Raw genomic sequence first — 27178 nt, forward strand, 5'->3', positions numbered from 1 at the left:
ATACATGCTTTTGAATTCCAGCCACGGAGAAGACAAAAGGAGACAGTGGCATCTGCAGCTATGGCTGCTTTCCACAGAAAGGTTCGTGCAGCGGAGAGCAGCCCGGCTCCCCTGCCCACGTGAGAACACACAGCCCACCCGGCAGAGGCTGGGGAAGAGTGTCTTTGGTTGGCCAGGGCTTCACCCAGAGTTCACCGGAAGGTGGCTCGGCAGGAAAGGGGGGTCTTCCAGCAGCCACCTTCTAAGGGCGACAGAGGCAGGGGGTACACGAGGAGGCATATAAGGTCTGTTAGCCTCCTGCTGCCTCTGAGGCTACAGGACTCATTATTAAAACCTAACACAGAACAGGTCTATGGTTTGAACTTGGATCTCACAGTATCCCAGTGCACATCAGCAGCCATGATGCAGATGTTGGCAGGAGAGCAGGCAGCCTGGAAACTGCCCCTGGACAATCCAGTATTGTTAGATCCACATAGAGAATACACTCAAACCCTTTATACCAAATAAGAGTAAATAATTATACCAATATAAACAGGGCCTCTGACCCTCTCGTTTTATTAAAATGGCACGTAAATATTAAAACAGCATACTGATCACTTCATATGTCTGCGTGCCCCCAGGTGTGTGGCCCAGGAGTTGGGCACGTGGGCTCCCTCTGTGAGGCTGCAGACTCATGCATTGAGCAATTCGTGTTCTTTATCGGTTTTCCCAACAGCATCAGGATTTGATAATGGGTCGAGGTCAGCAAAGAGGCTGAACCAGGCAGTCAGGTCCGAGGCAGCCTTCGTAGGCTCTGGAGAGAGAAGAGAAAACATGAATGCTGGCCCCTTCCAAAGGCCCCCTTCGCCATGCGGCAGGCAGGTGTGTCCAGGCCCCCCTTGAAAAGGGGGGATGCTGCTCAGTCAGGCAAATCCCACTACACTCTGCCTCTAGAACTAGTTAGGGAATCCCATGTCTCCCTGTGGGTTGGCTGAGAAACATTCTAAACCACGGCCTAAAGCTCAGTGAAGAAGGAGCCCAGTGTTAACCCACACCTGTACCCCCGGCTCCAGTGGACGGCACCGCCCACCAAGCTGCCCAAAACCTCAGACCGTGCTGCTTCAAAACAAGCAGAAAATACCACTGTGATTTCAGAAATCGGACTGAATGGCTGAGGAAGCAAGGTGCCTTCCAGTGTCCGCTGGAGGATTCTTTTCAAATCTGCTGGGTCAAGGGAAATACTGTGGCCACACCTTCCAGGCCGAGAGGAGGGTTGGCACCTAGGCCTGGCTGCTCCTCCTTTCTCAGGGTCACTGCCTTCTTTTACCCTCTCCTGTCAGAGGAAGGAGGCCTTTGACATGCCCCCCTTCTCCTGCTGGGCTCTAAACTGCCCCCACACCCCCTTCCACTTCACCCTCACTGGATACTCCCTTCAGCTGCTCTTCCTCTGAACCACCTGCCCTCTTAACTTCTCGAATGACACAATTAGAGAAGCAAATTCTTTTCCAGATGAGAATATTTTCAAATGAGTGCCTGATGCAAGTGATTTCTACATAAGCTGGGGGCTCTTCTCTATATAAATCATTCCACATGAGGATCGAAGTTCATTGGCTTGGATGACCCAGGCTTTTTTCCCTTCCCCAACAGGTGGGAGTATCAAAAGCACAAGGAAAATGTCTGACAGGTTATCCTTCTCCCTGAGAGCGGCTAGGAATGTGCTTGCCATCTGGTTTAAAGAGTCTGGAAAATGATGGTGGGACAAGCTGCTAAGAGATTATGCCAGATTAATGGGAGTGGTGATGGGATTATCCCACATCAACAGGGCCTTTGGTCTTTTCATGAAAATGTCACTGAAATGTTAAGATAATGTGCCAATCATGGTATACTTCTGATTCCTGTCTTTTTTTAAAATCTCTCATAGATTACTTTATCATGAGATAATCAATGCATCTATTATAGACATAAAAATTACTGCAAGCAAGGCTAGTTGGTAACATGCAAGTTATTACTGTTTAACATTAATTGAATTCCACGTNATAGACATAAAAATTACTGCAAGCAAGGCTAGTTGGTAACATGCAAGTTATTACTGTTTAACATTAATTGAACTCCACGTGCAGTTAACCCGCAGAACACTCGGCTTAGTTTGATATGATAAACAGACTTAAGAGATCTCAATATAGTTTGATTGGGTAGTGGAGTGGGAACAACTTCTAAAAAAGGGAATAACTCATCTTTAGTAATGTAGGAGGCCATACAAGAAACTATGGGGCAAAACTGATTTAAAGAGGATGAGTCTTTCTCTAGTCTTGATAGGGAATTTCGAGATATCTTAAAGATATCTCCAGCAAAATTATGCTACACCCATTCCCCCTTCCTCCTACCGTCCCAAAGGTCTAGGGCAGCCCTCAGAGAGTAGCTATGGCCTTGCTAGGAGGAGTCAGGCGACTGGACTTCGGAGGCAGCCCTCACATTCCCTAGACCTCCACTGCTGGAGTTTGGGAAACCAGGTACAAATGCACAAGACCTATAAGAACACCATGGGAATGCTTCTGGATGATAAAGACACTTCCTGTTACTTCAACACAGGCAGAGTGGGTGATGACCAAAGGAAGAGAGAGGCAGCTGCAAATACAGAGATCTTCAGTTAAGTAAATGTTCTCTTTGGGGGCCTATCTCACAAAAGAACAGTCCCACGAGCTTGAAAGGCCCTCCTGTGACAACTAAGGAAAGCCGGCTCTTTCCGAGAAGCACTCATTAAATGCCTCGTTTGGTGGTGGCAATGGTATTTTCAGTTAAAGATAGCAAGCCTCAGTGTCCTTTCCTACCTTGCTGTATCCACCTGATCTTGGGCAGCACCCAGTCACGTGGAGATGGGTATTTGATTCCTCCTCATTTGGTTTGATAAAGGGAATTATTAATTAGGACACTATGCCTGAAAAAGTCAGAATGTAAAACTCTCCACCCTTGTAGCCCCTGATTTGCACCCTCGGGTGCTCAAATAGAAATTAGTAAGGAAAGACAGAAAATAGTGTTAGGCCAGTTGAAAGGAAGGCAACTGTCATTTCCAGGGAATAAAACACTATATTACCTTTCATTGCAGGGCTGTTGTCATTTGGACTGCTTGCCTGTGGCGCTGGCCATGGAGTAGGAGGAGGACTGACATTGCTCTCTGACCAGCCTAATGTTCAAAACCAGAGGTGGTTAGGTCTAGGGAAGAGCAGACACACTGCCCCGCCAGTTGCTGGGCGCACACACGGTCTCACCCACAGGGGCCTCCAAAGAAAGGGAAAGGGTGGTGCGACAAGGCCCTTCTGCCATGATTCTCATACCTGGGATAGGTTTGAGGGGACAGTAGATATGAATAATCATGCCCAATTCATAAATATGGAAAATTAGGGAAAAGAACAGATTATGAAAAAAAATTTTTTGGTGAAATTGCTAAGGTTAAAACACTTTTTTTTTTCTTTTAGCTCTATGCCCATTTTTCTTCTCAAGTAACATCACTTCATGGTCACACCAAAGATTATCCATAGCATTCCAAGGAAATCAAGTGCCTTGCTTTTCTGTCATAAATGGAGAAAGCTTAAAAAAGTGACCACCAGGAAATCCAGCAATATAACTAATAAACTGCAGGTTTTCTCTACTTTGTTATGATCCAGCTCATTTATTTTCTATCTGGCTCATTTAAATTAGGAAGTTCAGTTAATACAAAGAAACAAATGGTAGTCTAGTCCAAATACACGAGGGGAAAGAAAGCTCCCCCTTAACTTGATGCTGTATTTTACACTGGCATTTAGCCTGTGTAACCCAACAATCTGTAACGTCCCAGCGCTCTGCCCGCCCCTCCTATGTACGTGGCATTCGGCAGTCCTGCTTTGGGGGAAGCAAGCCTCATTTCCCAGGGCATTCACTACGTGTGCTAGATATTTGGGTATGGCTTGCATTTAATTTAGAACTTTACCAAATATTTCTTTGCACGTCTGCTTTAATTCTTGGTGTGGAAGTCCTGTCTTCTCAGTGAGACAAGAAATTGTTTCTTCAACGTGCTCCATAACCCTAATGCAGTATAGGAAGGGTGCTGTGGACTAAGTGCATTCTTGACTCTCACTGTGAAACACAGACCATCAGATGATGCACCACTGCTGGGTCCAGCATTGTTAAAACTGTATCCTTTTACTGGGTTGCTCTGGCTCTAGCGTTTTCTTCAGAGAAGGTTTTGTCTCTGATAAGGCCCTCATGAGACAACATGTTTGGATGGCACAGTTCAGCTGCGGCAGTGAAACCAACTTCTGGAGCAAGAAAGTCACAGAGTCTATGCCACAAAAATGACAGAATTTCATGCTATTAATTTCCCCTGCCATTATCCTAAGATGCCTAATAGGAGACTTAAGTAGTGAATCTTACTGTATTTATTAGTTTGCATTTTTGTGTCACTTCCTGGAATTGTGAATCTCCTGAAGGCAGGAATCACATATTATTCATCCTTTAGTGCACCGTCTGGCACACGATGACTATTGCATTAGGATAAACTCTTGGAGAATATTCTTAAACCATGAGAAGTACACTTATAAAATATTACTTTAAAAGATGGCAAAACAATGCTTGGCACAGTAGATGCTGTAATACTCACTGGCTGAATTATTTCGTTTTGGGCAAGTGGCACACAAACTTCTCTATGAAGACTAACCAATGACAAACGAAACAGGTGGCCTGTGATCTATCTATTGGATCTAAAACAATGCAAACATAGACAGGGTTTTTAAAAGTATTACTCTTCATTGGGAAGGTATTTGAATATATAATTAACATAATTCATAAACAATCAAAAGCACCAGATTCTGAAGGAGCTTTCTGCGATAATGGAGATGTTCAAACGCTGGACTACAGTGATTATTGCCCAATATAAATTTAGCAGAAATCCTTGAATCACTTTTACAATGGCTGATTTTTATGGCATGTAAATTATAGTTTAAAAAAGCAGTTTATAAAACTGACTTGTATTTGGAGTAATCCAGGAGTAACATAACCTCCCTAGTTCCTAGATAACTGGCCGATGAGCATTACTTCAAAGCACAAATCACATAAAACAGCAGTCAATGTGGGAAGTTAGAGCTATGGATCCACAGTATGCCAAATAAAGGTAAAAGAGGTAGAATGTAACTGAGTAAATTTTACCCTTTTCCCTATAACGCTGTCCCCACCACCAAATGTAGTCAAGACCCACCTGTGCTTGGCAGAGCCCATGGAACCTTTCCACCAACCCCTACAAGCCTGGCCTCAATCTCTTAGAGCAATGGTTCTTAAAGTGTGGTGGCCACACCAACAGCATGGGCACCACCTGTGAGCTGGCTAGAAATGCAAGTTACCAGGGCCAACCCTGACCCAGTGAATCCGAATCCCTAGGGGGAGAGTCCAGGAAACTGTTTGAACAACCCCCCCAGTGATTGTTACATAAGTGCAAGTTTGGGAAGCACCGTCATAGGTGGTCTCCAAGGAGGCTGCAAGGGTCACCATGTCCATCAAGATCAGGTCATCTTGGCTGAGGCCAGAGCCAGACAAAGACAGAGGCCCTCCTAGGAAACAGAGAAGTCTGTCTCAAAACCCCACCTCCTCAGGTCCTGCAGTTTCAAGCTCTCTGAGTTCAAGGAGTCCCCCACTTCCAGAGAGAATCTGAACCGACTCACAGAGCAAAGCCAAATGAGAGGTATAGAAGTCAACCCCTCCCTGATCTCTGTATGCTATTTGATACAGTGGGAATGCCATGAGGTAATTCTTCCCTTTTCAAAAATATGCACAACATTCATTTTTTAAAATGGTTGCAGAGAACATTCGAAAAGCAAGGCAGGTTCAAAGCATTGTATTTTTCTGAGTACAAAATGGAACACATTCCTAAAGGAGGCAGAAATAAATCTACATGTCAAAATGGAGCTCCCCTCACTTTACATAACAGGCATGTTCCTAAAAAGTTATAAATAAATAAAATGTCTGTATATCAAGCCATATTTTAAATGTACCAGAAATATAAATCATATTTCAAACCTATCACTTCAAGGATTATAATGGCATATTCCTTTATAAAGACAATAAATGGCTTCTAATTTGATTCATTTTAACTGTGGATTATTTAATTTAATTGTTCACCTAAACACTCATGAACCATACAAGTAACATCTAGAATCTCTGGATTTGAGGGATTCTCTGGAGCAGAGTCCGTGAAGGATGAGTCTGAAGACATGCCCTCTCTGGGGACTAAGATGATGGTGACAACATACCTCAGAATTTTCACAAAGACACAGGGTATCATTATTCCCTTGCCCCATAGTGAGAGGCAGAAACAACAGACAGTTTGCCAAGTCACATTGTTCCTTAGAACAGCTATTAAGTGTAAGTCTAACAATGGACTATATGTGCATGAGAGAGAAAATGGTATGGCTGGGACACCAGCTAAGAGAAAAGGAAAGAAAACACTAAGCTCAGCTGCAATGTCACCCTCACTCATATCACTTTGGGAATTATTTAGGGGAGGGGTGCAATGAGAGTAATTATGGATGGAATGCCAAGCCAGATTTCAAATGTCTTGGTTTCTGTCAGGAAAAAATGCTATTTAAAGAGAACTTAGTGTAGCTAATATTCCTGTAATTGCCATCAACTGTTCTCTAGTTGCTGTTAGTTGGCTGAGGCGTTTTTAACATGAAGGTATGGCTAGAAAGATGTCTCCCCATCTTAGAGTAATTGTGTCAGGAAAGGGTGGTGAAGGGTGGGGGCCGCAGAGCAAGCGCTGAGAGCTCTGTGAACAAAATGACGATCCTAGCTCACAGACCCTTTGATATGTTAACTGTGCTACCCATTTGCAGAAAACACATATAAAATTTTATTGGAGCAATCCTGCCCCTTTTACTTACATAAGGGAAAATATAAATCAGCCAGAAATAACACTGGCCAGTTAGAGCAGCAAGTGAAGCCAACAAAACTCCATCCAGAGGAGCACTTTACCATGAACGCAATTTCACTAGCTGGGAGAGCAAAAGTCGGAGCTGGGTTGATGATCACAGCCCGGGGGGCGTTGGGGTGGGGTTGGCAGTGAAGGGGAAAGTAGGAACACCACAGTCATGGTAGCCAAGCACCACCCTGCCATCCATATTTCCCCTTCTGAGCCCCAGTTTCCATATCTGCAAAGGGTGGATAAAAATTCCTGCCTCATAAGGTTGTTGTATGAATAAAATGGCATCTTGTAGGAGAAACCAGAGAGCACAGAGGCTAGAGAGAGCAGGCCACCAATAAATCTAAGCTGAATATGAAGTTTGGTACAGATCCTGAGACATGAGGAACAACGCCTGAGATTAGTTTAGGATTGCTTTCTTTGCGCATAGTGATTCAATGTCTGTTGTTCTCCCCCTCCCTTCTTGTCATCCATCCATCCATCCATCCATCCATCCATCCATCCATCCAGTCCTTTTTTGAACATCTATCGTATTCCAGGCACTCAGCCATGTTCTGGAAATATGATACTGAGCAACACAAACATGGGCCCGGCCCATGACAACCAAAAGCAAGAGACAGAAAATTACACCAACCTTACAATGATGTGAGAGAAGAGGAATGAGTAAGCACTGGGTGTAAAGGGAATGGAGGCAGAAACACCTAACCCTGACTGCTGGCGGGGAAAGGGAGTCAAGGAAGCCTCCCTGGATGAAATGACATTGAAGCTGAGAACCTGAAGGATGAGAACTTAATCAGGGAAAGCAAGCATCATGGGTGTGAGGTGGGAGACACGCTCTAAGGAGGAGAGAGAGCATGTGCCAGACTCACTCAAGTTTGATATGGCTAGAGTCCAGCTTTCTGACATAATACATGGGTCTCTGGCAAAACAAGGTTATTAAGTCATGCTAAGTAAAGGTGTGGGAAGTGTAGGCAGGAATGGGACCGGGGTCAGGTCCTCAAGGACCTTGTAAGCCAAGCTGAAGAGTTCAGAACTTATGCAAATGGTGGATATAAAACTGCAACAACTTGGCAAGTCACAAGACCTATCTGGGATTTCCTGATTTCCTCATCTATAAAATGAGGGTGGAGTAGATGATCATCAAGGCTCCTTTTATGGATTAACCGAGGCACTTACATTCTGCACAATCTAAGACCAGTGGGTGCTCCTCAACAGGCTGCTTCTTTAATGGAACAAAAATTCTACTGGCTCATGCCAGGAGCACCTACTCCGTGTTCAAACTCCAACTGCACCCCACAGTCTTCTCCTTCTCATCATTTGAGCCCCAGAAATGTCATTTACCTGGAACCAGGTTAAGCCAGGAATGGCAAGAGGTGAGCTTAGTTTGAGGAAAGGTGAATGTGCGATAATGCAAAGCTTGACATTACATTAGCCCTAAATAGATACCCACCCAGATGGCAACAGCACCTAGGCATCGTGTCAAACAAAAGAATATCCAGAAGGAACTCAGGGCTGTTATGTCTGTGAGAATGTGGAACAAGACTCCTAACTTTGGTTTGCAGAATCCTAAATTAAAAGATGTCCTGGTGCATTTATTTTGAGCAGATGGTAGTCTTTTCAGTATCAGTGTCTATTTCTAAATTAAATTTGGGGTATTGGCGGAGAATGGAGAAGAATGTCAAATGAGGCTTATCAGCCTCACCTTGCCTCCACCGTGGGCAACCCCTCTGGCCAGGTCTCTTTTTAGTTACTTTAAGAGGCCTCCAGAAGGTACCATTTTCTCAACACTCTATGACACAGGAAACCCCAGTCCTTATCGTGCTGGTAACTTCAGAAAGTCTTAGAAATCCTACATAAAATCAACTTCTCTTCTAAATGTTCAGCCCAACTTCATCCTAAATGTAAGTTGCTATGTTTGCTCTCCTAGAGCTTGAAGCTGGGGTGGGGAGAGGAGGAGGAAAAAATAATTGTTATCTTACTAAATCTCCCTTCCTTTCTATGCTCCCAGAGCACAGGGGAGCAGAGGTAGGAGAGTGCACAAAGAAAGGAGGGAGGGCAGCAGAGGGAAATGGGGAGATCAGGACGGGAGGAGAAAGAAGAGGTGAAGGAGAAGTGAGGAGGGGAGAAGGGGAGGGAAATGCAGAGGGGGAGGGAAGAACAGAGGTTGCTGCAGCTGGAGCCTGGAGTGTTCCCCTCAGTTCTCTTGACACTCTGACCTGGAGGATGCAGCCCCACCTGGACCTCACAGAGAACTAGGACAATGGTGGTGAACCTGAGCAGGAATGCACTACAGGGAAGATGTGGGTGGTTGCTAGCACAGGCGAAGATTCTATAGACAGTCTTGATTTCAAATATTCTATTCTGGAACATCATCCAATTTTTGTGGTCGACAGGGACCCTACCTCCCCACAACCACATTCCTCCTCCATGGCAACCGCTTGTCCTTGGTCTCTGTGTGTGTCCAGGAAACGCAGGGCCAGGCTAATCATGACAAGTCCTGCTCTTCTGGGAGCATCCAAGGAGAGGCCTGAAGGAATCCACTGAAGAGTCATACTCGCCATCAGAGACTTGGTACAGAGAGACAACCGCACAGAATGGTGAAAGGCTCAGACTCCAGAGTCAGATGGCTCAGGTTCACAATCTGTCTGCCTCCTACCAGATGTATGATCTCAGGCAAATTACCTAGCTCCTCTGTTCCTCAGTTTCCCGGGCCCTAAAAAGGAAATGATGATAGTACCTGCCGGGGAAGGGTGTGGTGAGGATTAGGTAAGTTAACTCTCTGCCACTGCTTGTTTTACTAAACCAACATGCCAGCGAGCCTTTCTACTCCATGCTGTGTTTGAATACTTATTTGTTTCCGTTGTTTATTTAATTTGGCTTTTGAGATGATCTGGATAATCAGGGGAAGCAGTTTCAATATGAGGAGTCAGAAGTTTAACAGTTACTTAGATGCTTTTGCAATTCATGTATATAGAGGGACTTTCTAGACCATGGATGTAATAAAAACAATCTAGAGCCAATACTCATCTTTTCCTCTTTTTTAAGGGGGTGGGGAAAGTCCTGACAAAAGCATGGAAGGTGGTTGTAACTAGATTACATGATTGGTCATCGAAGCGGGGTGGCTGTTCTTTATTTGTACCACATCTGTTTTGAAGGTTCCCTGCATCAGGGCAGCATCAGGGCTAGAATTGTGGGAGCACCTGTTGGGAATCCATAGGTGTGGGAGAAGCTAAATGGGCTTCCTCTTTCAAGCACTTGGGTTCCACTTTTTTTTTTTTTCCCAGTCATTTTGAGTTCCATAGACATTCATTTGTGGCTGTTGGCATGCAGAGGAAACAGGATAACTCAGAGGTAAGAAAACAACTCCTTTAACACTGGTCTTCACAGAACATCAGCAGAGAAAAGGAAAATTTAAGCAGCCAGGATGATCCTTTTAAATGGTTAAATCAGATCATGTCCATCATTGGTCCAAGACACTGTGATGGTTCCCAATTTTGCCTGGGACCCAAAAAAAGGCCCAGGTTCTCCCAAAGGCTAGGAAGCCCTGTGTGGCCAAGCCTCTGACTCCCTGCCTCACTCCAACCACAGAGCTCTTCCTGAAGACCCCTGACCACACCAGGCATGTTCTGCCTTAGGCACTGACTGGCACTGGGTTCCCTCTGTCCCCTTCCTCCCATGGCCAATTCCCTCACCTCCTGCAAGTCTGCTCAGATCTCATCTTCTCCATGTGAATCCTATTGAGTTCCACAGCCTGACCTGCCTGGCCATCCAGCCAACACTCTCTATCCCCCTGGTTCTATTTTTCCTTTTCTCCATAATACCAATCACTTTCTAACCTACTCTGTGATTTTTTTTTTTATTATGTTTATTATCCATTACCTCCTCTTCATTAGAACGTGAGTTATGGGAAGGCAGAAGCCTTTTCTGTTATATTCTCTGATGAATCTCCAGTGCCTGGCACCAGAAGGACCCAACAAATTTCTGTTAAATCAATGAGACACTTGCTAAGGAGCTAGGAGTAGGGTGGCAATGTTAAGTGAGATTTTGGTTGCTTGAGAAATAAATGACCTCCCTTGGTAGTACCTCTCTCTACCAGTACAAGAATACCTCTTTCCACAACAAGCTTACATTTCTCACCGTCAGAACACTCCCTCCTTAGACCCTGAGTTACTCCAGTGCTGTTTCCTTGGATCTGGGACAAGGCTAAAGTACGAAGCCCACAGCCACCACTTCTGTCATAACTCTCAGGCATAATTCGCGGCCATGGGCCCTGAGCTTAGGTCTCACTCTGCCTGCTCAGGAAGAGGGCGTGGAGCTCTGACTTCTCAGCTGTCAGTGGGGGCCACTCACAAGTGAATGATACTCAGCCACCCAAGCTAAGTGGGAGCACTGCCACCACCATTCCTGTGGGCAGCAGGGGCCCTAGTGTCTTCATAGCTGGGGGCGTGAATGGGGTTCATCTTGTAGCACAGCTGGAGAGTCTCCAGCAGCCCCAAGATCTGAGTAGTGGATCCTGGCTCTGGCCTTCCAACTCTCCCACGGCTTGTCAGCACCTCCACCGCAGGTGGGTGGGGGTGAAACTCAAGTCACTGGCTGCATTGCTCATCTGCAGCTCCGTGAAAGAGATGGCGAAACCCAGGGGTGAGACTCAGGGTGAAGTATTTTTGGATTCCATTTATCCTTCCTATCTCTCTAACTCCGTTACTGAAAATAAACGACATGGCTATAAAATGGGACTCACAGAAGACAATAAAAGGAAGGGTGTATTTCATAAAATAAGAGGGAAGACCTTTTTTTGGTCTTGCCCACCAGCTCCTGCTGTGTCCATGATCTCATCTCCAAAGACCTGAGGTTTTTTAATAGCTCATAATTACTTAATCATTCCAGCTCTGCTGTTTGTTCTCAGCTTTAAATGCCAGATAAACACTTATTAAGGAGATAGCCGAAATTCATGGAAAAACCAAAACAATTTGAGAATTTCTTAATAGCGATTCCTGTCTTACAATTAAGGTGACATGAAAGAAGGAAAGAGGTGTTGAAATACCAGAAAACAGTTTCCTTCCCAAGGTCTGTTTAGAAACTTGAACTTAAAAACTTCAATTTCAGTCTGAGTTTGAGTTCTGCACTCTAAATCCATGTGCTCCCCAGGCCGGTAGTTCTCAGCCAGCGTGCCTTGAAGCCTGACCAATGTTGCTGGCCACAGATGATCAGTGTGGCAACTGTATTTCTTCTGTGGCCGAGATGCGTGGGGCTATTGGGCCACGTGTTTCAGAAACAACGGAAATAGCTGAGCTGAGAGCATCCTCAGGGGAGGGGTGGGCCAGGTAGGAGACACAGCAAGCAGCAAGATAAAATTCAATGTGAGAAGAGTTAAGCAGCCCAGTGGGATGTTACTTGGCACCCAGAAAGATGGCATGACTATAACAGTGTAGAGAACTGTCTGGGTAGGAATGGCCAAGCCAATAGGGCCATGACTGTGAAGACAATCTGATCCTCGAAAGTATGCCATGCAAAAGTCTACAATTAGAGCAAGACAGTAAGAATGAGAGCCACCTCTCTAACCTTTTAGTAAAAGGAAATGTGAACACGAGGAAAAAATGATGAGAAGTAAGAGATCTTAAACCCTGCAACACATCTTAAAGCTCAAATATGATTCTGAGATTTCAACTAAAAAGTCACTGGATAAAAGAAAAATACAAAGATGAAAAAACAGCAACAAAAAGACACTAGATATCAAATAAAAGTCAGAAAATATTTTAAAAAGACAAAGAAGGAAGAAAGAGGCTTTTGAATTAAAAATAATGAACAAACAAAAAAACCGCTATTTCAATCCCCATGGTACATACCTTGTAGTGAGGCCTGTAAGTCTTTCATGTTTTGGTCTAAAAGCTGTGAAGGAAGGAATCCTGAGCCTGTCTGGGGCCTGGGGTCTGGCTCTGCTGGGGCCACAGTGGGCGTTGCCTCCTTCAGCTGGTCGTCTCCAAACACAGCAGCCCACTCCTTGCTGAACTCACCCTCGTCCAGGGAGGAAGCGTTGAAGATCTCACTCAACAGCAGCAGGTCATCCTTGTCAGCACCTTCAGGGTCTGGGGTCCCTGCCATTGGGCCCAGGCAAGCTGATCAAAGTAACAGAGCACAAAACACATCACCACCCAGGGCCTAAGCCCTTGGGAGTAAATGCAGTGGGTGCTGGGATGGGACAGACTGGGTGATAGCTAGATTCAAGAAAAAGTTTATCAAACTATAAATTATTCTCATTATAGCCTCTCTTAAGAAATTTCGGAATTCAATTTCTAGTCCCATGGTCCCTCATCCCCATTCCTCCAAAGCAAGTTCTGTTTCTAACCATCAGTACAATTAGAATTTCTAACCATCAGTACAATTAGAATTGTACTGAAACAGTTTCCACCAAAATTCGAAGGTTTTGTTTTTTCTCTTAATGTAAAAGCAAATTTACCACCAAAACATTTCTCAGACAGGAAGCAAAGCCAGGATTGAAGGCATGTGGGAGATTTTAGTGCCCTGTCTGCATAGCTTCCTGAATCTTCTCACACAACAAGCCCTAAATCCACAGCCAACACACCACGTGGGAATCTGCCTTGTCATCCAGGATGGGGAGAGGACCCTTGTCACATGCTGGGCAGGAGCAAAGGATGTCAGGACATCCAAGGAAGACCAGGGAAGGCCTCTGGCTTCATTTCTCCTTTGCTGCAACCGACTGCAACTGTCTGCAAGTCCTTACCAAAGCAAAAGAAAGGTGGGTCTGGTTTGCCTGAGGGCAGCAATGAAAGAATTACAGGAAAACAGGGCAAGTAATGGATCCACCCAGAGAAGGCCAGAGACACAGCCCTGGAGGGTTGAAATGAGCACGAGACCAGAGGGGAAGTCCTGAGACCATTCTTCACTTGCTGTCTGATGATAGCAAGATCCTTAGCTCTTGTGGGCTTGTTTTTTCACGTGTAAAATTATAATATGAGTAACACCCACCTCAAAGCACTGTCAGGAAGACCAAAAGGAATATACCTTAAAATCTCATTGCTATCCACAAGGGAGACTTTAAGATTTATTTATTATTTGAGATAGAGTGAGAGTGAGCAAGGGAGAGAGAGAAAGAGAGACTGAGAGAGCACAAGCAGGGGGAGCAGCAGAGAAGAGGGAGAAGCAAGCTCTCCACTGAGCAGGGAGCCTGAAGCAGGGCTCAACCCCAGGACCCCGGGATCACGACGGGGATTATGACCTGAGCCGAAGGCAGATGTTTAACAGACTGAGCCACCCAGGCGCCCCCACAAGGGAGACTTTAAAGAAGAGATCCATTCTTACAATATGAACGTAAAAAACTGAACAGGGAATACAAGTAGAATGGGAGCATCGCTAACCAGAAAAACTATAAGCCTTTTCATTGGGTTTTCCACATATTTTGAACACCAAGGACTGATGGTCTTGTTAACTGTGGCTTTGCTGTGGTACCTAATGCCACATGGAAACTGCAAACATTGTTAAGTCACGAAGAGAAGGAATAATCACGATTTATATTTTCTCTGAGCTACACTGAAATTCTGATACTGTCATATTAAGTGAGATTAACAGGTTTTCCTCTAATATATTAGATAATTAGCAAGTGACGGCTTTTTTTTTTTTTTAAAGGAATACAGCTTCTCTGTCAGCTTTACTGGATCTATTTTCAACCACACTTAATATAATGGTGTTCTGATTGAGAGGATTCTTGATGTGCTAGGCAGACTAGCTATACATCCAGGAAAGGAGGAGTTCAGTCACTCTCCTATCACTATGGTTTAAAAATAGCAGCAAAATATCGCTTCAATTGGACAACTCTCTAATTTAAGTATTCTTATTGTGTGTGTTATCACAGAAATTTGCACTGAGACATAGCCTGTAAGGTGGGGTGGTGAGACGATGAGGAAAATGGCATTTTAGTAAAGGCTTGCGAGACAGTTCCGAGTAGGGGGGTGGGCAGCCTGCACCCACCTTGGCCTGTGTGTGGTGGAAGGGTAGGTAGGTAGGGTAGGACAACCCAAATATGTGAACACAGGCAGGAAGCTTGGCTGTGTCCCTCATCATGCAGCTGGCTATGCGCCCTCCCTCCTTCCCTCTCTCAATCTCTCTCGGTGTCACTCCCTTTACACATATTAACTTCACAAATCTCCAGTACTTTCTGCTTTCACTTGAGACTGGAATACCTAAACCTTTTACTTTCTGGCTTGACTGAAAAAAAGGTGACTGCTGAACCAAACCTGTTTTATTGGAACCAATTCAAATCAAAGAGTAGACTCTAGAGGAAGAGATGACTTTAGATGAGCACTGGAAATTATGTGCATTCTTCCTGAAGTCACTTTACGGCCCTGTGCTAAGTCAAACCCTGGGAGAGGCTTCCCTGCTTCATCAAGATGTCAATCCAGGGAAGGTCATGATTAACATCAGCCACAATAAATAATAAACTTTGAGCCTTCCAAAAACAACCAGAAACTGCCAAAGCTCTATCTTTGTTTTTTCTGTTTCGGTTATGTGCGAGGGTATTGAGTGGAGTTCTGTGGGTTTTGTTAACTTAGCATTACTTCCCTCCTCCTCTTTAGTTTTCCCTTTTGGAAAACACCTTCTCCACAGGATCCTGGTGAGACACCACATACGGTGCCTCAACACCCCTCATCTAGGCTGGCCAGCATCCTTCATTTCTCAGGCCATGGTGACTGGCTCAGGGATGGGCACATGCCAGAGGCTTCCTTGAGTTTGGTATATGGAAGGTGGAAGGAGGAGGGTCTCTCTTTCAGGTTCCAAGTTCTAAAGATGCAGTTTTGAGGTTCCCAAGGAGGACAGAGCCAAACATAGGGCAAACTAGCATCAAGAGTTGGAAAAAGAATCCTGACAACACTGTCTAAGCCCTGGATCCAGCCTTGCTTGAAGTCAGTCCATCACTGTATGTCCCCAGTTTCATGGACCAATTCCCAATACGGTCTTTACTTTCTAATTTGAAAGCGAAACTACTTAGAGAAAGGTTTCTGTTACTTCCAACCAAAAGATTCCTGACTAATATTGTATTCTGTCAAACTCAACTTTACTGACAAGGAACGAACCCTCAGTGAGGATGATATTATCTAGAGCTAGTTCTGAATAGAGATTTAGCTGGAGGTTGACCACTGAATTTGGCCTCTTGGTGTCCTGGCTATTTAACTGTTCAAATGGGCTGCACAGTAGACATTTTCTCTGAGAGAACTTATTACTTCCCTAAAAGCAATGAGACTGGCACTGACTTGAACCAGAAAACAGGGAAGCCCAATTATTGCCCTGATAATTAAGATGCTTGAAATTACTATACATAACTTGTAAGAAAAACTTAATTACAAGTAGAAAGGACAGGTTTAGGTCTGTAACCAGACATGTCAAGACTTGAAAAATAACACTAGTCAGTTGGCTCTTAAGAATCAAGCTATCATTTTCTTTGGGAATAATTCAACTCAACTGTGAGAAAATGGGGACACACAGAGAGAATAAGCTCTTTGAGAGAAGCCCCAGTAAGGGCTGCACAGGTGGAGTCAGGGCTTCTGCCCAGGGAGCCGAGCAAGTGTTACTCCTGGGTTTATGACGCCCCATCCTGCTTTTGTCTTCAAGGGTGAACCAGGGTTCCTGGAGCTCTCAGGTGCAAAACCTGCAGATACCACCCCAAGCCCCCTTCATGCTCATGCAGGCTCCTGAGTCTCCATATTCACTCTCACATCACATAACACAATTCCAGATGTTACTACAGAAATAGAGGCCAACAGACACAACGAACTCCAGTTCTCACCTCTCAGCCTTCAGCTCTATGACCCTGACCCTTCATGCATTCCTTCCTTCTTTTTAACATCAGCCCACTGTATGCTTTTCCCCTCCTGCTGGGAGCCTGCTCTGTCCACACAGGGATTCAGCTCCAGCGTCTCTAGTCTTTCTCACTCCAAGACTTCCTCTCTTGACCTCAGAAGACATGCACATCCCAACAATAGCCAATCTTGTGATTCCTGTCTCCCCCAGCACCCCATCCCACCCCCCAATGTTGCCTTTGGTTGCTTCTCCTTCTTCAGCTGCACACTCTGCTTTGTCAACCACTCTTGTTTTAGCAGACTGTTGCCAAGTTCCTGCTGCCACTACACAATGAAGTGGCCCTCCTGAAGGTTACCAGTGAGATCCTCATGGCCAATTCCAATCCCCTTTTCTCTAGTTCAACCCCTGTGGCACTTTGCCTTGTTGCCCACTCTGGAAATGCTGTCATCTCCTGGGGTCTCCATAAAATGGCTCTTTCAGATGTCCTTCCATCTCCTTGACAATACTGTCCCTGCTGCCTCTTCCCACTCTAGTTACCCTAAGGTTTCCTCCTAAGCTGTATCTCCCTTTCCTACATTATCTACAGAACATTTTATCTATTCTCATGGTTCTAATCTCACCTGGGAAGATTCTCAAATTTCCATCTCTAATTCCACGTTTTCTTGAACTCTGATGACAAACTCCTGACTCGAGGGTCCTTTGGGGTTTGTCCATTGGCAAGCCTGCTGGCACTCCATAAAAGGCACCCTCTCGCTGTATACCTTTGCTCAGGTCAGCTGTGAGATTATTACTTTCTTACTCAAAAACCTTCAATGGCTCCCTCTGTAACACTCCTTACAGTGGTATTCAGGACGTCTGAAGTCCAGCTCTAATGCAGCTCTTCTAAGCAGCTCCTTTGGGGAAGCCTGCGATTCAGCAAAACTCCACCACATCTGCCATTTCTCAGTCGTGCTTTCCTGCCTTCCTGTCTGGGAACCTGCTGTTTTCTCCCAGTGAGATGATTAGAGAGAAGAATCATACTTAACTGAAAGGGATCTTAGAGATTATCCCCTGTAACTCATTCTACCAATGAGGAAAAAGACACCCAGGCTAGATGACCTGCCCAAGGTCATATAATTTACTAGTTACAGATTATCTGGCTGGGGACACTTGGCTCATAGGTCAAGATGTTTTCTCAGTACAGTACACTGCTTTTACCTCAAAGCCTGTTCAAGATGTCATATATAAATGAACATCCAAGCTTTTGTAAAGTTTTGAGGGTTTCTAAGGTCAGATGGCTCCACTGGCAGCCAGGCCAAGCTCTTGGCTGCAGGCAGCATGGCAGAATGGCTGAGATGGCAGACCCACTCAGCATGTTTGCCTCACACTGCCCAAGGGTTCAAAAATAAAAATCCTATCCCTGGGAAAATATTCCCCAGGAAAATGGATTCTGAGCCAATGCACTCTGATTCTGACCCAGCGAGTTTTCAGAGTGAAAACTGACATACAGAGGAAGTTCTCTTAAGTTCAGACAGAAGGCGGGTGACAGAAAGTAAATGTGGGAAACTGGTGACAGCCCACTCAGGTTATATTTTTGAAATCACACTGAGTTTCATGACCTCAGCATGAATTAGGAACCCAGGAGATGGAAACATAGCTACACAGACCAAAAATGAGAGGACAGGAAAACAACGAGATAAATGTCACATAAGTTACCTTCATCTGTGTGTGAAACAGGAAGACTCTGTTTCTCTGGTTTTCTCCCTGGTCCCCACTCTCAGCATTATGACTAATGTAAAGGCTGCACACTTGCAATACACATGAAAAACCCCAACAACCAGCACAGGCCTCACATCACCCAACAGAGAGTATGGGGGAGAAAGATGGGGTGGGAAACCACCGTACAAAAATGTCTAACGAGAAAAGTATTTGTCCTTATAAAAGGCTCTGGTAACAAACTGTACTTGTTTGGAATCCAAGAATACTACTTCTAAAAACTCCCTTTTGGTGAAAAAAGACACAGCTAATAATAATAACAGATGGGGGGAAATCCATCTCTACCCACTCTCTGGGATACACACATACACACACCCTCCAAAAAAACAAAAACAAAAACCCTAACAGTGCTAGACCCTGAGTAGGTATTCAAAAAATACTTCTTGATGATCCCCAGCCCTGGTCCTCCATTGCAGTATGAGCTCTTAACAAGCAAGCGATCTTACTGAAAAACCTGACGCTTGAAGCAGGAGTAAATGTATATAGAACACCACTGACTCCATGGTGATCAAGAAAGAACAGTAGGGTGTTTGCTTTTAAAAGTGCGCCATTATCTTATGAAAAAGGACCAAAGCCAGCATTTCATCCTTAGATGCTGAGGGAGACAGGCAAAAGGGAAAATTGATGAGAAAAGGTAACAAGCTTAGTCTTTGCCTCACTACACGTGAGGAAGCAATCAGATCCCTAGTCAGCTCTATATAGAGAACCGCAAGAGAGAGTTCTGAGCATCTTGGAAGAAACCAAGCACAGAGACATAAGCCTGAATTATTGCTAAGGGCTAATGGTCTGCACCCAGACCTAAGCAAGCTACTGAATGACCTTTGTTGTTCTAATGGTTGGACAGAATTTAGAATCACAAGTTTGAAAGTAGTAACCCAGGAAATGTCAGAAGACAAAACATTTTAATTGTAATGTGTACAATTACAATTCTTAAAAATTTCAGTTAATCTTGTCCTAGAGAATGATCTTTTGGATAAATCCAAGTAATGAGATTTAGGTGGGCTGAATTCATCAAACTCTCTCTGGTTTGTACCATGGCTTTCTATTATCTACCTGCTAGTTATTTTTCTCAGCCCAACTTTGAGGAACATAAAAACTTCTACATGTTACAACTAACTCATGAAGTGAGGTTGGGATTGTCAAATGTGGTCACAAGGTGATTTCAGGGCCACTTTCAAGTTATGGCAAAATGTCACTCAGTTTCTTTTTTACTTAAAACTTTTTATAAATTGGGCAAATATTGGTTTTCTATTTACATTATCTATTTAGTAGGAGAAAACACATTTTATTATGACACTGAATCAGGGTGATTTTCTGGGCAACGGCTCCTGGAGAATTGTCTCCTTGTTGTTGTCATAAGCAGTCTGTTTTTTGATAACATTGTGCCACAGCTTGGCCATTACTTGTCTAACAGAATTACCAGTGGGAGTGAACTGGCCCCCAAGCAGCAGGGTGCTAGAGCTTATAGCCCCCAAGTCCTATAAAGGCAGCCATCCCTGGATTAAGCTCTTTTTATTTCTTGATTGTTTAATGTCTTGCATATTATAATCAGTGCTTTAATTCAGGATTTGGGCCTTCTGGCAGTTTTCTGAAGGGCACACATTTTGAAGTCAACTAATTATCGTGTGCTCTTTTCTTCAGTCACCACAAGTTCTGTGCTCTGACAGGGTATTTCTATACTTGCGGTCATGTTAATCTTTAAGCTGATGCTGCCCTAGGGGTTGCCAGTGCAGAAGAGTCAGATAGTGACAAAGCATGGCTCACGCCTCAAGAAGGGCTTTATGGGTTGGCGTGATAAAGGGAAAGGAGAGATTATGTGACACTGCATTTAACTGAGACAGTCTGTAAATCAACTTTTCTGCCTGGAAACAAGTACACATTTTAGAGAAGAATACATTCACCTCTCTATTGTTAGAATTGCATGAGTGCTCCAAAAAAGGATATAAGCCTCTACTCTATGAAACAAAGACCGTTAACTATAAACCAATGAGATATGAAAGTTCTAAATAAGTGGAAAGATATCAGTCTTATTCTGGTGTATCCATGGCACATGCCATGGAGGAAGCTTATGAAAGGAAGCATGTATCAAGGCAGTAGCATTTCTGATTTAATTCTGCGAAGAAATGCACAACTTCTGGGTTAGTTTTTGTTGTACCATTACCACCCAAGTTGAAAAAGACCATATCCAAAAGCAAGAACCCTTTTTTGTAAGAAGGGGGAAACATGAGAATATAGACTCATATTTGCTTGTGCGTACATTAAGAAATGCCAGAGGGCTAGAACGGAGCTGGGAATACTGGAATAGAGAGGAGTGGAGAGCGGAAATGCGAGTCAGAGTTTTCTACTGCCTACAGTTTTATTATCATTATCATGTACCAATGTGAATATACCTAATTCAAAAATTATGTTTATTAAAATAATGAAATTAAATAGGAGATAATAAAAGCAAAGAACAAATTACATAAACAAGAGGTTGACAACAGGAGAAATAACAATCTTCCTACCAAAACAAGCTAAAACATACATATAATTATAAAATGAAATGTGGAGATTTGCTAAAACTAGACGGTGGGCCCCTACTAAGTGTTATACTATTGTCTGTAGCCCACCTTTGAAAGACTGAAATATTTCCCCCTTAAAAAAAATGTGTAAGAAATTTTCCTTTATTTCATCAAAGTAATCTATCCTATGCCAAGGGGGAAATGTTTTTATGAAAATGGAGGCCATGTAGTGACGGTCTGCTTTAATTATTTGCTTTTAAAGTAAAAAGTACATAATCTGATGTGATTTCAATATTTATAAATAAGTAGTCATTCTGACAAAAATACACAGGGACATTCATGAGATATTGCCTGCAATGAGAAATGAGTAAGGAAAGCAGGTTTCTTCCCTCAAGTTGATAATCCTAAAACCTGGAAACCTCATGCAGGAGCTCTACTGCCTTTCCAATTTTGAAAAAAACTTTAACCAACGCCTTCTGTTTCCCACACTTTCTTCCTCTCACACTTTGAGGATTAAACCCAAATCAAGCTCAAATTGAGTAAATTGTCTGCCTTAGTGAACTGGGGCCTGCAGGATGATCTTGCCCCATTTCCAGTCCTGTGAGAAACCTGTAAAACCAGGGTGCACTGTGTACCAGCCACCCAGGACAGAGGGGATTTCAGAGTTTGTCTCAGAATCTCAGGGGTATTTTGGACTCATGATAAATCATCAGAAGCTAACCCTTGGTAGGATGGAAAGCAAAGGCTCTAGCAGGCTGAACGCACTCAATTTCCTGGAGTCACTTAAGACTATGGCTGTCTCATCCAGATCCATGCCTCTGGATTCTCTTTTGGGGGGGGGTTATTTACTAAGTGATTTTAGGTCTGTTGAACTTGGGTGGGAGCCCTAGCCAGGCAAACTCTTCCTCTGTTTAACTAAGGCTCAGCGGAGACGCAGCCCAGTCTACCAACAGGACAATGTTTCTAGTGCTACTTTCTCAACTGCTTCCCATCTCATGAGTGTCCCCATGTCAGAGGCCACGGGAGACCCTCCATGTACATGATCTCCGACTCTGACAACAACCCAGAAAAACTGTTGCTGTTGGTTCCGTGTTACAAATGAGAGCAACTGAGGCTGAAGGAGTTCAAGCATGAAGCAAATTACTTAAGGCCATACAGATAGTTTTATAGAACTGATACTCAAATCCAGGTCTGATTCTGCAAGCCATGTTTTTTCTACTACAGCATATGACTTTTGATCATAACTTTTAGCTTTAGGAATTGAACACTATGTAATTAAACTAAGGATGACAAATCCATATATACTAATTTGTGCTTGGGCCTATTTAAAGTCATTTATAAAGACAAATGACAGTCACCTAAAAACAATTTGCTTGGAATGCAAAGCTATTCAAAAGATAAACATTATATTTCCCTGCACATAAAAACAGCATTAAAAAATTAAATTATAACCCCAAAGAAATGTATAAATCTTACCACCTTCCTCAGGTTTCATGTCTAATAGTTCATCTACAGGTCCATTAGAGGACGGGAAAGAAAACAAAATTATAAGTCAGTTTCATTCTGTAAGGAGTTTGTTAAATTTATTAAAATTGAGTCATTTTCCTTAATGTAGATTACCTGAGCATGCATTATGTGTAGAGCTTTTGTCTAAGGCAGATAAAATGCTTTTTCCATCTTCAGCTGTAAAGAGAACACGTGCATTTGGTTATCACCAATTCAGAATGGTGTGTGTTCCTATGCTATTGCAGTGTAAGTTAAACACACAGCTCATCACACAGACACAGGGGTCCTGAGATTACATTCTGCTCAAGCTGTTGGCTCTCAATGAATTCTGAGCTAACAGCCTTGAATCTTTGCTTTGTTTGGTAGAAAACTATATGACGATGACCTAAAATTCTCCTTTCATGGACAAATGTGTGATTTAAGTAATTGACTACTGACGGTGCTATGAGCCTTAGCCATTTGGAGCCTGGCTAAAATAAAAAGGGCAGATCACTGAGTGAAAGAAGTCAGTCCGTAAATGCTACATACATCATAATTCCCACTATACAGAATTCTGGAAAAGGCAAAAACTATGTTAACAGTAAAAAGATCAGTGGTTGCCAAGTAGTGCAGCCATAGGGGAGTTTTATGACAGTGAAACTATTCTATATAATCCTCAAGTGGTGAATTCATGTCATTATACATTTGCCAAAACCCATAAATGTGTAACACCAAGAGTGAACCCTAATGTAAACTATGAGTGATAATGATGTGTCAGTGTTGGTTCGTTGATTATAACAAATGTATTACCCTGGTAGGGGATGCTGATAATGCATATGTGGGCACAGGGGGTATACGGAGATCTTTGTACCTTCTGCCCAATTTTCTGTAAACTAGAAATTGCTCTAAAGTGTGTATCTGTGTATATGTGTGTGTATATATACACAACATAATACAACAGCCTTAAAACTTGGTTTGCTCAGGGTGCCTGGGTGGCTCAGTCGGTTAAGCATCTGCCTTTGGCTCAGGTCATGATTTCAGGGTCCTAGGATCGAGCCCCGTGTCGGGCTCCCTGCTCATCAGGGAGTCTAATTCTCCCTCTCCCTCTGACCCTCCCCCATTGCTCATGCTCTGTCTCTGGCTTTCCTAAATGAATAGTATAAAAAAAAAACAACAACTTGGGTTTGCTCATGTGTACATTAGACTTTCTGCAGGTCACAAAATAAAAGATGACATTTCATTATGGTGGATTCCATTCTTTGTATACATAAAACAAGGTGATCAACATTTGCAATCTCAAAATAGTATGTAAAAACCACAAACAAGTGAACACACTACACAAAGAAAGAAAAAATCTGATTCTTCCATATAAACATGCAATTTATACTGACATGTAACTTGAAAACAAATATAATAAACTGGAGTTTACATTTTCCCTCAAAACTATAATATTTCTAGATTCCCACAATATAATTCATGCTGTCGACACCCAAGAGATACTGAGGCTGGAGGTGTGGATCAATACACTCAGAGAGCTCTTACGTGGCCAACATCAGGCTGGCCTGCTTCTCTGTCTTCTTCTACCACCATGCTCTAGAACATTGTCCTTCTGACTGTCTCCTGGTCCTCCTTGGCTCATAGTCTTTGCCCAGGCTGTTTCTTTTACTCTGATAGCTCTTGCAATGGCACTGACTTAGCTAGGTCTGTGAGCTCCTTAAACAGGTGAGGTCTCCGTATCGCACATGCCCAGAACCCTTGCAGCTCTTATCAAAATTGGAGTTGCCCAGTTACTTGTGCAAATTATTAGATTACCACCTGCTTCTCCTTTCGACTGGGAGCCCCATCATGGGAAGGGTTTGAATAAGTCTGGTGTACTACTGTGTGCCCAGAGCCTATGGCTGTGTCTGACAGACAGGCAGTGCTCAATAAATATCTGTTGAATAGGGGTGCCTGGGTGGCTCAGTCTGTTAAGTGTCCGACTCTTGGTTTTGGCTCAGGTCATGGTCTCATGGTTGTGAGATCAAGCCCGGCATTGGCTCCATGCTCAGTGTAGAGTCTGCCTGAGATTCTCTCTCTCTCCCTCTGCCCCTCCCCCTGCTCACATGTGCTCTCTCTCTCAAATAAGTAAATAAAATTTTAAAATAAATATCTTAGTTGGGGGTGCCTGGGTGGCTCAGTCGTTAAGCGTCTGCCTTCGGCTCAGGGCATGATCCCGGAGTTCTGGGATCGAGCCCCACGTCAGGCTCTTCCGCTGGGAGCCTGCTTCTTCCTCTCCCACTCCCCCTGCTTGTGTTCCCTCTCTCGCTGGCTGTCTCTCTCTCTCAAATAAATAAATAAAATCTTTAAAAAAAATATCTTAGTTGAACAAATGAATAAATCTGTGAGTAAATGAGGGTGTACATGCACGAAACGATGACATGAAGCCAAGTTAGAGAGGCAGATGGGTGAGGGGTCTTTGTTTTCACTTGAAAGGCAGATGAGAGAAAAGCAAATGAAGCAGTATAGTGGGAGGAGAATAAAGAAGGTGAAGCAAATGGTTGGAAAAGTAGGAGGAAAGACAGAAGGAAGGCAGAGGGTGGAGGAAAATAATAGAAGAGAAAGGTAGTCCCAGGGTCTGCTTTGCCTCCTCCTATCTCCTGGAAGTGCTGCCACAGCAAAGGGTAGAGTGAGGCAGAGGCAAATATGCCCCCGAGAGGGCCAGGCTGAGCAGAGGGTTGGGGTAATTTCAGTTCTCTCCCTATCACCTGCAAAGCTTTCCCTTGCATCCCTGAGGATTCGAGTCCCAGCGAAAAGCTCAGTAGTACATCACCTTAGTCCCACCACATTTTACTATACCCTCCACTCCATTATGAGAAGAGCCAGTGAAAGAACTGGCTGTCATGGCAGGAGCCAGGAATAGCTGACAAACTTTTCAGGGCACATCGCATCATCTACTAACACTCTGATCGCTTTTCCAACCATCAGAGGGTCAGCACACCCAAGGAAGCTGGTGTTCCTCATTACAGAGCAGACCCAGGAATCACCTGCAAGAGCCGTGTCTGAGCTCTCCCCATCTGTTCCTAACAAAGCCCAATACCCTCCCCACAACACAGTGGAAACCAACTCAGCCAATCTCATCATGCAATCTTATTAAAACTATCTGTACAGCCCAAATGGCAGTTAAAACTAGTAATGGCAATAGCAGAAATGTTATCATCTGTTGTAAAAGAAATCGCTCTCTGTTAATTCTCCATTTTGGATGCTCCTCTGACAGGCTGCTGCTGAAGTGACTAATGGTGCTATTTTCTGGCTCACAATATAAAACCCTCTCTCAATAATGCTGTGTAGTCGGCATCACTGACTTTTGAAAATTTAAAACCGAAACGGTAAAAAAAGTAAATTAATATAGAATTTTCCCAACTGGAAAAGAAGAAAGGCCTAGGAGGAGTCTGCCAAAAAAGAAACTGAATTGGTTGCCGAGCAGTATTTCAGAAGCAATCTAAATAAAAAGCAAAACTTACTCTTAAAACTAGAAGACTCCTTGTGCTGGTTTTCGTCCTCTAATGAAATTAACCTTAAAATTTAAAAAAAAAAAAAAAGGTTTAGTAATCCAGTTCTGAAAATTTTATTTTTATGATACAGCCAGATTTTCTGTACAATATTACTGCACTTACAATGCGCAGACGTGTGCACACACACATGAACATAGAGTCATTTACACGCTATTCATTTGTTTAAGAAAAATACATTTGCTGGGTTTTTCCTGTCCTAAGGCTAGATAGTAGCATCTTAATAACTGAATGTGGTTTCATCCTAAGTCATACATTCTATAACTATCTAGGTGGGCAGTTAGGTATAACTAAAATAGATGCTGTACAGTTATCACTTTTAAAAATGTAGCTAAAAAACTGATGGGCAAGTGGATGTTTATTCTGATTCTTGCTGTTACAGGAGAGGACACCTCAGGAGGTTAGCTAAATTACCTAAGGCTAAAAAGCAGGATCAGTCTCAAATCCAGAAGACCGTCACCTACTGAACTCTCACCACACCGGTTAAGATCACGGCAGAGATATACCACCACCCTGAGACTTAGCTAGTAGCTTTGAACCTCCCTCTAAAGCACCTTTACCTGCTATTTTTGGAAAAAAAAAAAAAATTCTTGCTGAATTTCCATTTTGCATTTAAAATAGTTACTGGATTATACTTTTTGAGCTTTTAAAAATGATGTACCAAATAATGGAGAAACCTCAAATTAAGGAAAACTAATCAAGACAAGGGTGGTTCCTTTCTGAGTAAAGGCTAATACTTTATTTTGATTGCAGTAACATATATGGTGAAAAGAAGGTACTAGAACTCATTCCAGGTCCTGCCTCTTACTATACTAGGGGCTGTAGGCAGTCTCTTAACTTCTTTTGAGCCTCACTACCATCATTTAAACAATGACGAAATACTGGCATTGATTACATGAAGGGTTGTCCTTGAGAATGAGTAGAGATAACATATAATAAAGCACCTGACATTGCACTTAGTACATAGTAGGTGCTCACTAAAGGGTACTAAGCATTATTATTATTACCAGGAATAGGTTAAACTGCTTCCCCCTAAAATAGTCAATTGTACTAGATTCAGATCATATTCTATAGTTGTTCCCACAGTGAAAACTTGTCTTTGTTTTACACGAAAGGAATTTTTTAGTATTAACTTTAAAATTAAAAAGCCTTGG

General features: G+C 43.3%; 1 protein-coding gene across 20 annotated transcripts in view; it reads right to left on the bottom strand.

The window, feature by feature from the left end:
* Positions 1-530: 530 nt before the first annotated feature.
* Positions 531-27178, bottom strand: part of ICA1 (islet cell autoantigen 1) — a 137954-nt gene continuing 111306 nt past the window's right edge. For 17 of the 20 annotated variants that reach the window (XM_034668228.1, XM_019800276.2, XM_034668236.1 and 14 more), the window contains 6 exons: positions 25977-26029; positions 22612-22674; positions 22468-22500; positions 12769-13038; positions 3071-3160; positions 531-793 (listed from right to left, as the gene is read on the bottom strand). In XM_034668228.1, the coding sequence (XP_034524119.1) occupies positions 672-793; positions 3071-3160; positions 12769-13038; positions 22468-22500; positions 22612-22674; positions 25977-26029 (631 nt within the window). In that variant the 3' untranslated portion in view covers positions 531-671. The remainder of the gene's footprint in view (positions 794-3070; positions 3161-12768; positions 13039-22467; positions 22501-22611; positions 22675-25976; positions 26030-27178) is intronic. The other 3 variants (XM_034668173.1, XM_034668246.1, XM_034668181.1) reach the window with 2 other exon arrangements.

Source organism: Ailuropoda melanoleuca, chromosome 1, assembly GCF_002007445.2.
Source record: "Ailuropoda melanoleuca isolate Jingjing chromosome 1, ASM200744v2, whole genome shotgun sequence".
NCBI lineage: Eukaryota > Metazoa > Chordata > Mammalia > Carnivora > Ursidae > Ailuropoda > Ailuropoda melanoleuca.